General features: G+C 41.4%; 1 protein-coding gene across 4 annotated transcripts in view; it reads left to right on the forward strand.

The window, feature by feature from the left end:
• CELSR1 (cadherin EGF LAG seven-pass G-type receptor 1) overlaps positions 1-12,525 on the forward strand; it is a 273,373-nt gene that overhangs the window by 246,098 nt on the left and 14,750 nt on the right. For all 4 annotated transcript variants that reach the window (XM_075015986.1, XM_075016015.1, XM_075015995.1 and 1 more), the window contains exons 25-28: positions 3,573-3,747; positions 8,511-8,623; positions 9,164-9,243; positions 11,574-11,700. In XM_075015986.1, coding sequence (XP_074872087.1) covers positions 3,573-3,747; positions 8,511-8,623; positions 9,164-9,243; positions 11,574-11,700 — 495 coding nt within the window. The remainder of the gene's footprint in view (positions 1-3,572; positions 3,748-8,510; positions 8,624-9,163; positions 9,244-11,573; positions 11,701-12,525) is intronic.

Genomic DNA, 12,525 nt, shown 5'->3' on the forward strand with positions numbered 1-12,525 from the left:
TGCCTGTATTAAAATGCCTGCTGCTCAGAAGACGCCTTGCCAAAGTGATCCACTGATCTTTCCCTATCATCATTTACCACTCTGCTGATCTTTGTCATCTACAAATTTAACCAACAATATTTTGATATTTTCTTCCAGGTAGTGGACAAATGCTTGTGGGAACCTCATTTACATTTACTTTTGTAAACAAAGTGCCAAGTTAATGTATATAAAAAGAGTAAATTAGCTCATTTTTACTAGGTTACTTCAGGATCGTTGTTAATAGCATCAATATTATTTTCTGGTATTTTCGTACTGCCCTGTCCATTGTGTCAATGTGCCAAGGGCATGACCACCTTTTTTATTTTCCTCTCCCTGATTCAGTGACTATAATTTACTGTAACATCCTTAACCTTAATCCACATTAAAAAGTTAGAGAACACATTTTATATCATGCAAGGCCACTCCTTGCAACCTCCCCAATCAACTTAAGAAGCCAGGGAGGACTGTAAGCTATGTGTGTTTGAGGCAACTGTTCATCCATCTCTGTGGAATGAGAGTTGTCGAACGAGTCATGCACTGATGAACATAAAAAGAAAAGGAATTTTGGAGCACAAACAATAATGAGGGTCTGGCAGTGGGCCTAGCTTTTATGGGTTTCTGTAAATGAACAATTACATCTCAGAGAGAGGTTTTAATCCCCTGAAGCCTATTGATAGACAATGATTTATGTTCTCTGTTCCTTACCTGAAAAAGGCAGAGTTTCAATGCTGCAACCGCACAGATATGTGCCAGCGGAAGCATAAAGAACCACACCTTTGTTAATACAGCAAACGCTTTTTACGTTGAGGGATGAACTTGCAGCAGTGCTTGGTGTATTACATTTGATGGAATTTGACGTTAGGGGTCAAAGAGAGGGTCAAAAGTGTTACATGTCTTTATGCAACAAGAACAATTATACATATTTCTGGGTTCCAAATGCAGAGACTTTGGTCTACTGAGAGTCCTTGTAAATGAGTTAGAAAGGTCATGCCAGGAGCTGAAAATGCATTGATTGTAATGTACAGAATAGAAAGAATCCAAAGTAAAGCATAAAGCATTGTCCAATTACAAGTGAGAGGTTATACAAACCAATCTTAATCAAAACTTTTCAGGGGATATCCGGTAGAGTTCCTTGGTTTGTGAAATGTCCCTTCTTAGGAAGGAAAATATTAGTTCTGTTGTTGTATTTTTTACTCAGCTCTGGGTGCATCTGGTTATTCCCACTTTTGCTCAAAGAGACAGAGAAATGGGGGTGGAAAGATTGGACAGCAAAGGTGGGGGAAAATACAACTTTCTAAAATTCAGAGGATCAAGACAGTCAGTCATGGATGGATGCATTGGGTTAGCAGCTCATCCATGATGGATGTTGCTCTGGGGTTTCTTTCCAAGTCTGGGACATCATCTAACTGCTCTTTGCACATCTCTCACTTTCCCAAGTCCATCAGAGGGTCACCTCATTGTGCTGGTGTCATATAATGGATGTGGTCCTCTTTGTTTGGTCAGAAGCTGAGGGAGAGGAGAGGAGAAAGATAATGTGGAATGGAAAGGCCTATATGTGGGAAAGAGAAGACAGAGGAGGATCTCACATGTACCAGTCCTTGGTCATTGCTGATGATAGTTAGGTATCTTCATTGCCAGATTGAGGGTCTGGATGTCTCCCAGGATCCTTGAGGTTCACTGGCAATGGGCAGAGTCTCAAGAGTGAAACAGCTGCTTGTGAGCCAGTCTCAGGGAAGTCTCCAAAACATCCATGTTTTAGTTCTTTGAAATATTTTTGACGGGGGGTGGGGAGTCAGAAACAGATATGGTGTAGGGAATAGACCAACCCCTCATTATCTACCTCACCAATTAGCTTAATTATCAGCATCTCAATTTTGTCCTTAATTTTCTGGTTTCAAACTGTGACCCTAATATAGTCATTGGGTCAGATCCATGGATCTTTTTAGTTTATGCCCTATCTGCATTCATTATTAGTTGTTGTTCATTCTGCAAACTTTGATCCATCTTCCAAAAATTGAACTTTCAGTTGTGATAGGCCTGCTTAGATCCCAGTTGTTACACTATTGGAAAATCAGCTCTGGTATCCAAGAGCCTTTGAGTGAAATTCACCTTAGGTGTAAGCAGACCTTCAGTGGTGCATTATTCTAGTGCTGACCCTTGCCTAGAGTATTTTTCCTTCCGCTGCTTGTACCTTTAACAGTGCCTCAGAAACAGGCAAGACTTAACTTTTAGAAGTACATAGATTGCATAAAACTCTGGAATGAACACTGTGCTCAGTAACTGCCTCCCTCAGGTATAAAGGGACTTTCTGTACTGCAGTTAAAGGGGTGGGGCAGAGCTTTCTCAGGATACAGTTGAAGAATTGAGATATGACCTCCCAAAGTAACTCAGAAACATCACAAACCTGGTGATCATCCTCTCCTGTGCAAGGTACACTTGTTCAGCTTAGACTACTCTAGTATAAACACACAGCAGCATGTACGTGAAAAAAAACCCCAAACCCTACCAAAACAAACACTCCACAGCATATGCAATCCTCCCATTAGGAAGAGGGATTGAAGAGAATGAACTTCACGTGGCAGATCTTAGTTGCATCATTTTAGGCACTGTTGGGAGGTTCTCAGAAACCAGTTAAGGAAGTATATGTAGAACCTAAGTAGAAAAGAGAACAACAAGAAGCCTTGTGGCACCTTATAGACTAACAAGTATTTTGGAGCATAAGCTTTCGTGGGCAGAGACCCACTTCTTTGCCCATGAAAGCTTGTGCTCCAAAATATGTGTTAGTCTGTAAGGTGCCACAAGACTTCTTGTTGTTCTCGAAGCTACAGACTAACACGGCTACCTCTCTGATACTTGTCACTATGGAGAAAAGATGTCTTAAGAGATTTTAGTTGTAGGTTGGCATCAGTCAGCCCCATAAAGCTGTAATGTACCATCTCTAAATAAGGCCATGTGGTCACTAAGCCTGCTTTGTGGAATCCATTTGACTCTTTGCCATCGAACATGCATGTACGTTGTCAGGAGGACGACCTATATGATCCCTCTGACTGTGAAATGGCGCAAAGGCTCAGCAGTTACAAACAGCAACCTCTCTAAGAAACGTTTTGCCTCTTGGCTTTCATTTTGGTTTTGTGAATCTTAAATTATTAAAAGTACCAGGGGCTCCATGCCTTGCTGTTGCAAAGAATACTGTTTCCATAGCAAATTAAGTGTTGCACACAGAACAAGCAAGCCTTCAAAGCAAATATGCACAAAGAAATTAACGTAAGCCCCCACCTCCAGCACTTTTTCTTAATAAGTGAAAGAATTTTAGACTGAAATGTAGAATTCTCAGCAGTCAGGCCGCACAATCTAAAAACAAAAGGTTTACAAAATAAGTTTTTCTAAAGCTCCTAAGACTATGACAAAACAATTAAATAAATTGTAAAGTGTAATTTTTTTCAGACTTTATTCATATTTTCTTTAGCATCCCGTGAAGATCCAGCCTTGTGTATGTTCCAAGGGTCCCCCAACAGTAGCAGCTCTAATCTCAATATCTTTTCTTTCCCCAGTTTGTGTGCACTGTGATAGCCATCCTCCTGCACTACTTCTACATGAGCACTTTTGCCTGGATGTTTGTGGAACAGCTCCACATCTACCGCATGCTGACTGAAGTGAGGAACATCAATTTTGGACATATGAGGTTCTACTATGTAGTTGGCTGGGGCATTCCTGCTATCATAACAGGTAAGGGAAGCAGGCCGCCAGTGCTGAAAAACCAAAAAAAGTTGGGGTGAGAGGCATCACTCCTTGATTAGGAAGTATATTGAATAATTTGCAATTCAGAACATACTACTCTAGGTTGCAAATTTGCAGGAAAGATTTTCGGTTTAACTGTTCAACCTTTCTCACATTGTTCTAAAGAGCATCTTACTTGGATTTTAAACACATTAAATTGTGTCACAATAGCATAATTGTTTAATTTAAAATAATAGAAGCCACATTTTTCTACTTAGATGTTATTCTATGGAATATTAATATAATTTTTGTTATTGAAACGAAGACTGTCATCTATCATAGCCCCAGACTGGCAGCTGTTGTATGTGTGAGGCTAACATTTGTCCTAACAAGAGAGGATCAAGAATGAGCTCTCTCACTTTGAAACTTTCGTCAATAAACAAATTTCCACACAAAATGCCACACTTCAGGACTTTAATAATACTAGATAAAACACCTATAATATACACTTCTACTCCCTACAGAAGAGAGAGGATGATTAACTACTTCATACCACAGGATACTACAACTGCGACAATCTGAACTCGTGATAATTTTGTTAACATTTCCAGTTACAGACTTAGCTCAGCAAAAGAGTCTGTCTTATCCCAGGGACTTTCTTTCTGCCTTACTACTCTACAAACTTGATACAACTTTGTGGTGACCTTTTTTCGCTGTCTCCGTCTGACGAAATACTTCCAACACACCAATGAACATCAAGCTGACCTGCTAGATCACCCCCTACCAACACCAAAAGAAGAAAAATTCTATATGGACTCCCCCCAACAATTGTAATGACAGTCTGGACTTCTACATTCAATGCTTCTGCACCATGCGCAGGATGACGTGTGCAAACAACACCAAGGCCGTGTCTACACTAGCCCCAAACTTTGAAATGGCCATGCAAATGGCCATTTCGAAGTTTACTAATGAAGAGCTGATGGGAATAAGGGGACTTTGAAGTAGGCGGGGTCCTTTCGAAAAGGAGCCCCATCGAGATGAGCTGCGCAGCGGCGAGGTGCATCAATTTTGAAGCACCATGGCTGCCCACATGCTAATGAAGCGCTGAATATGCATTTCAGCACTTCATTAGTAAACTTCGAAATGGAAGTTTGGGGCTAGTGTAGACATAGCCCAAGTGACACAATCTCAGCCATGTTGAACACAATACTATCCAGAGTCTCAAAAATAACTCTGACATTATAATCAAACCAGATGACAAAGGGGGTGCTGTAGTCGTTATGAATAAGTCAGATTATGAACAGGAGGCGGCTAGACAACTCTCCAACACCACATTTTACAGACCTCTTTCCGCTGATCCCACTAAGGAATACCAAAAGAAACTACACCACCTGCTTGAGAAACTCCCTGCCTGTACTCAGGACCAAGTTTACACAGACATGCCTTGGGAGCCCTGGCCAGGATTATTCTATTTGCTACCCAGATCCATAAAGCTGGAAACCCCAGACACCCTATCATTTCACCCTTACTTCAGGACTACCCTGCTACGTGGACTCCCTTCTCAAAACCTATACTTCCAGCACTAGAGATATCACTGACTTCCTGAGGAAATTACAGAACATCCAAAATCTTCCTGAAAATACCATCCTTGGCACCATGGATAAAGAAGCTCTTTACACCAATATTCCACATGAAGATGGACTACAAGCCATCAGGAGCACTATTCCAGGTGTTACCATGGCACATCTGGTGACTGAGCTATTTCTGACTGGGGACATTTATACCTCCAGATCAGCAGCACTGCTATGGGAACCCACATGGCCCCACAGTATGCTAACATTTTTGTGGCTGAGTTAGATTAACATTTCTTCAGCTCCCGTCCCTTATTATGCCTCCTTTACTTACACTACATCGATGATACCTTCATCATTTGGACCCATGGTAAAGAAACCCTTTAAGAATTCCAAAGAGATTTCAACCACTTGCACCAGAACATCAATGTCAGCCTTGACTATTCCACACGAGAGATCCATTTCCTGGACACCCCAGTACGAATCACTGATTGTCAAATCAATACCACTCTATACCTGAAACCCACTCACCGCTACTCTTACCTACATGCCACCAGCTTCCATCCAGGACACATCACACGATCCATTTTTTATACTCAAGCCCTTAGAAACAACCACATCTGCTCCAGTCCTACTGACAGAGACCAAAAACTTCAAGATCTCTACCAAGCATTCATAAAACTTAGTTACCCACCAAGAGAAGTTAAAAAAAAAAGATCGACAGGGCTGGACCCAGAAACCAGTTACCTGTAGATAGGCTGAAGAAGGTTAATAACAGAAGACCACTTGTCATCACCTGTAGCCCCAACTCAAACCCCTCCAGCGCATTATCGACAATCTACAATCTATACTGGAACATGATGCTGCACTGTCACAGGCCATGGGTGACAGACCTATTTTTTTTCCTACAAACATCTGCCCAACCTCAGGAAAATTCTCATTAGCAACCACACACCACAGCACAGAGATACTAATCCTGGACCTTCTCCTTGCTACAAACCCCCGTTGCCAACTCTGCATGTGATATATGCCATTATGATATATGGCATTATGTACCAGCAGTGTCCCTCTGTACACGTACATTGGACAAACCGGGCAATCACTTCACCAAAGAATGAATGGACACAAATCAGACATTAGGGATCTGAATACACATAAACTTCTAAGTGAGCATTTCAGTGAAGCAGGTTATAGCATTGGAGACTTAATGGTGTGCGGTCTAAAACAAAGAGAGTCTAACACCACATTACAAAAGGAGAGCTCTGAGTTGATGCTGATATTCAACATAATGGATGGTTCAAATAGGAGAGGCAGGCCCCACAGAGAACGGATAGATAATGTAGTAGATTGGTGCGGAGCTAGTCTCCAGAAACTAAGCCACTCTGCACTGGACAGGGAAAGATGGAAGGAAATAGTGAGAGCAGCATCAGACACTAGTGGCCGCTGAGCCCATGGTTGTTATTCATGATGACATCTGAAGTGGAATTTATTCTCAAATTTGATACTTATCACCTCAGACTCAACAAAGATATCAATTACCTTACACATTACAAGGACAATTTCCTGAACTTTGATATTCTCAGTGACCCCAGGCAGACCACTTAACTTAATAGACACAAACCTTTTTCCTTCCCTTTTCTCCCCTCCTTCTGTTCTAGCCAATTGATTTATCAGTTTTTATTATTTTTTTCTATCTTTCTTTTAAATTCTCTTCATCTCCATTATCACTTCTTCAGATTTGAAGAATCATAATAAGTAGGTCTGTTCCAGGAAAGTTCATCACCTAATAAATTGTAGTTAGTCTTTAAGATGCAATAGGACTGCTTTTTTGATTTGTGAAGCTACAGACTGACATGGCTACATCTCTGAGACTATTGGTCCTATAAGTCTGTTAAAATTTAGTACTCATTTACATGAAATAATAGACAGTGGTAGTAGGAGAAGTTATGTTTTGTGTTGAGTAGAAGATGGAGATTAGTAAGCAACTCAGTTGATTTCAGTTTTAGAAAAGAGATTGAGAAAGTTTTTTTTTTTCAAGTCCAGTAGCACAGTGTTGAGAGTTTCATGCTCCATGAAATAAAATGATGGTCTCAGTCATTTATGCGTGGACAGGTGTCAACATAAGGAAGTATCAGAAGGGTAGCCGTATTAGTTTGCATCTGCAAAAGCAATGAGGGGTCCTGTGGCACCTTATAGACTAACAGAAAAGTATGAGCATAAGCTTTCGTGAGCAAAGACCCACTTCATCAGATACAGGACCCTTCGTTCCTTTAACATAAGGAAGTTTATCATCGTGTTTGGCATCACTGTAAGGCAATGTTCCCTCTAATCTTTTCCGTCTACCTGCAGATTTCTGCCACGTGTGTGGAATACATTTTTGCATGCACTGAAGCATGTGTGCCTGTGCACCGCCAGTAGAAACAAAAGACTGAGCTGTGGGCCCTTTGCTGATCAGCTGGGTGGCTTTGAATCTCCCTGAGTGGTCACACAGGTCCTCAACATGCAGGGAACACAGCTGAAAGGTGTTCTGAGCAAAGAGCCTAAGGACTGAATGGGCATACAGAGTGTCCTGCAGATGCTCCCTCGCGTCAGGACTGAAGCAGATTGTGCTGTTTCTACCCGGGCTGAAACCTCCTCTGTAGAGGTCCATCTGTGGGAAAGTGTGCCTCCTTGCCAGAGCTCTCATTCCAGTGTTTGTCAGAAGCACTACGTTCACAAACACAGCTTTTTTCAAAATGAGGTGGAATTGCTTTAACTGTTAGAATATTTGTTTCAAGCCACTGTCAAAGGAGGACCTCATAGGAAGGGACTTTTATCTCTGGTTTATAAGAGAAATAATTATGTATGTCATCATGGAGCACTGACTTACTGAAACTCCTCAAAATGTCTCTGACCCAAAAGGCTTTGGTACTCTCTGTTAATTGTACCATGTAAACTTAATTGAAACTGAATTATTGGTGCACACCCATTTATTCCAGCAGTTATATAGTCCAACTTCATACCAGTCAGCAGAAGAATTTGGATTAGTATTTAATATAGAATGGTGGTTGATTTTGTGTTTAGACTTAGGAAAAGTGCATGTGCAGTTTTCTATTTCTGCAATTTCTTATTACCCACGTTATCATTGTCACTTGGATTGATTATAAAACCTTGTGATTGATTAGGCATTAACATTCCCTTTCTTTCTGTTCTGTGATTTAGGTCTTGCTGTGGGTCTGGACCCCCAGGGTTATGGGAACCCTGATTTCTGCTGGCTTTCTGTTCATGATACCCTTATTTGGAGTTTTGCAGGCCCTGTGGTGATTGTTGTGGTTGTAAGTATTGTGGAGTTTGCCTCTTGCACTGACTGTTCTCCATTACTGTCTTTCTGTTTTTGTTTGATGGCTATCTATTGCTAATCTTATTTAAATGTGAAGCTGTTGTATCCAATCTAGCATCCCTTGTGAAAGTAAGTGCCACTCACTTGAGTTCTCTCGTTCAAGTCAGTGGACTACTTGCATGAGAAAGGACTGATCATATGAGCAATGGCTGTGTGGTCATGCCCATGTTTTCTACTTTTTCCTACCACCCTAGTAAGAGTTTTGTGAGCTGTTTTATCATGTTTTGTATAATGCAAAAACTCACTGGCGTAGCATCCCAAGAAGGTTGCTAATGGATTTTGGCTTAAACTGGGTGAGTTTAGAAGTCTGAAGAAACCCATAGCTACAAGAGACAAGCTCTTGGCACTGCAGACTTTTGATGTAAAAAAAAATAAAATAAAAAAAATAAAAAAACTGTATAGTCAGTAAAAAACAGACTCCAGCAAATTCAGAAAAAAAAAGATCTATTTTGTGTTATCTACATTTCTGTTTCAGACCAACACAGTCATCTTTATACTAGCAGTGAAAGCATCATGCAGACGAAGACAACGCTCATTTGAAAAATCTGGAGTCAGGTAAGCTTTCAGTCAAGGCTCAAAAACTAAAGATAAGATCCCTGACCAGGAACAATAAAGGGAGAGATCATGTCCTCTCTAAAGAGAGCCGTGAAGGGGATGGGGAAGGAAGCAGAGTGTTGTACAAAGAGTAGAAGTTTGTACTGGGCAAAAGAGACTGGAGTCTGTGTGTCATCCTTTCTCCCCAACCTGAGTTCTATAGAAACCTTTCCATGGGCCTGTGCAGCTTTGGAGGGGATATAGCAGGACATAAGGTGGGGAGAGTTGAGAGGTTGGCCACTCCACAGGACATCATTGGAGAGTGAGAGGCAATTTGAAAGCAGCCTTCAGCTTCCTGAAGTGGCGGTTCTAAAGAGGATGTTCTCAGAGTGATGGATGGCAGAACAAGGAGCAATGATCTCAAGTGAAAGTGGAGGGAAGTGTAGGTTGGATATTAGGAAAATCTGTTTCACTACGAGGGTGGTGAAGTGCTGAAATGCGTTACATAGCGAGATGGTGGAATCTCCATCCCTAGAGTTTTTAAGTCCCAGCTTGACAGAATCTTGGCTGAGATGATTTAGTTGGACTGATCCTGCTTTGGGCAGGGAGCTGGACTTGATGAATTCCTGAGGTCTCTTCCAGCCCTAGGATTCTATGATTCTTATCATTCCAATCTACTGCAGACTTTCTCTGCATTGCCTTCTGTGAAATCTCCCACCACAATATACATCTTCATGAGGGAGGTTAGAGCTAGGTGTTGGCAGATTCCTCAGGTTCCTGTGTGGTGAGTTAGAGAAGAGGCTCAGAGAGCTCTTGTGTTCTCCCTCATGCACCACTGAATTGGTAGGTGTGCCTCCAGGAGTCCTCTTTCCTGCTGCTGTCTTGGCAAAGGTCTTTTGAGGCAATATGTCCATTCCAGTCCACAAGAGGAGATGTTCTCTTTGTCCCTGTTTGAGATGGGCTGAGTCAAATAGTTGCTGAATCTCTTGCCTGTGTGATAGACTGTTCCTGTTTAAGCCATGTTTTTGCCCAAAGCTTGTAATTTACTTGTGACGTACAATGTAATTAGCTAATGGCTAGACAGCTCAATTTTTCAAATAAATAATCTATATGAGATTTGTCAAGGCATCCACTTGACAAAGCATCTGCTTGAATACATGGACAGGTGGGGCACTATAAAAAGAATAAGAAAAAAAGTGATTTCTCTAAAAGTTGTGTGGTTTTTTTTAATCTCCTTAAGTGAAGACAGTCTAATTGCCATATAATGGCAGGTCAGATATGTCCCATAATCTATATTCTAAGAAAAATAACCCTTTACCAATTGAACTATCTCAATCCTTTTTTTAAACGTAAGTAAAAATAGTGTTTTTAAACAAATGACTGCTTCTTGGGTATCTGCAATGCAAACCTCGCAACGCTGTGCTCAGGTAGGAGAACCTGAAACAAACCTGACAAGCAAAACTGAAATAGAGTAGACAGATTTTATTGTCCATTGGGAAGAAATTCTAGAAGTAAACAAACAGCAGAGTGTCAAGGAAAGTGGTCTTCTCCCGTGTTTGTTTGAATGTTTTAAGGGATGCGTGGTATGAGAGTAGTTCTGAGAGTGAGAAGCTACTGGATTGTTTCTGTTCAAGTACAGTAAAACCCTAATTGTCTGACCCCCAGTTCTCCAACATTCCATTTTGTCCTGTTTCTGACACGGCCATTGTTGTGAGCAGCTCATTTAGCATGTCCCCAGCTGCTAATAATAATACGTGGAGGAACGTGGCCTCTGAACAGCCTCACTTATGGGGTGTGTGAGTGATGGCACTGGGGGAACTTTTGGAAAGCAGGGCCAGTTGGTGGAGCTTAATGACTCTCACAGCACGCAAAGTGAGAGCTGGGAATGTATAAACACCGTGCTGCTCAAGCCAAAGTTCCTCCTTTCTAGGAACTGTCTCCTTGTCAGCAGTGATCATTTTTACTTGGTGCTTACAGACCACTTTATTTGCCAAAGTGCTTCAGAGACGTTGATTAATTAACACCAGTATCCAATGAGGTACATCAGCAGGCATTGTTAGCCCAATTTTACAGATGGGGAAACAGAGGCACCAAAAGATTAAATGACTTGTCCACAATCACAGTAAGTCATTGACAGTGTCGGGATTAAGCTCTGGCAGTTGTCACCTAAACTCATAAATAGTTCATTGGGTCATGTTACCTCTTCAAGCTAGGCCCTGTGCTCTTTATAGTGCATGTGCATTCTAAGAGCAAAGTGCATTAAAAACTGTAGCTGGCACCTGGCATGTGCAGAGTGTATGATACGTGTATTCTTCTGTCTCAATGCAAGTAACTTTTTGTGTTTACTTCAGGTCTGGGCTGCGAACTGCTTTCCTCTTGCTGCTGCTGATCAGCGCCACATGGCTACTGGGCTTGATGGCAGTGAACAGTGACGTAATGACATTCCATTATCTCTTTGCTATCTTCAGCTGCCTACAAGTAAGTTGTAGAACATGAAGTTACTGTGCTTCTTCAGATCTAGAACATGTTGCATGTGGCACAGACATCTTCCTGCAATGCCGCTCCATTTGCAGAGGAAATCCATTAAATCCAATTTCCAGCCAGAGCAACTACCTTTTAAATCTGAGTGTCCAGTGGAAGAAGATGGAAGGTCCTAGAGGCAGTTTTCACCTCCTTAATTTCAAAGCAGGGAATTACCACACCCTTCAATAGTGGAGCTTTCTGTTCTCTCAAGGTTCCAGGTGTACTGCTCATGGAAGTCACGGTGGCCAGTTTCACCACTAATAAAAGGAAACTGTTTACTTCAGGCACAGCCTTTTGCCTGACATGGTTGAAGGAACAAAGTCTGGACACCGTGTAGAATCAAGCAGGAGGGTTTATTACACACAGTGCTGGTGGAGTGCCACCTTGTCTGTCAGGCTAAGTTCAGTGAAGTATTGTTACAAATGATTATGTAGCATATCAATCAGTGGTGAGGAATGAAAGGGTGAGAGGTCCCAAGCCCCTGGATAAGTGCTGGCAGCAAGACATGATGAACACAATAAGCCAATAAGCTAAAAGGTTTACACAATGACTCCTCCTGTAATTCACATATAACATTTTATACAATACACAGGTGTTTTTTTCTTTAGTCATCGCTTTAAACAACATGTACACTGATTCTAGTCCCACTTATATATCCATGGGAGTAATGATGCCTTTGTTTGATTGGGTATGATCCACAGGTCTATATCTGAAGGAGTTAAAATAAAACAATGAGAGTACATAACAAACATCACTTATTTGTAACACATTGTTCTTGTG

This window comes from Carettochelys insculpta, chromosome 1 (genome assembly GCF_033958435.1).
Source record: "Carettochelys insculpta isolate YL-2023 chromosome 1, ASM3395843v1, whole genome shotgun sequence".
Lineage (NCBI taxonomy): Eukaryota > Metazoa > Chordata > Testudines > Carettochelyidae > Carettochelys > Carettochelys insculpta.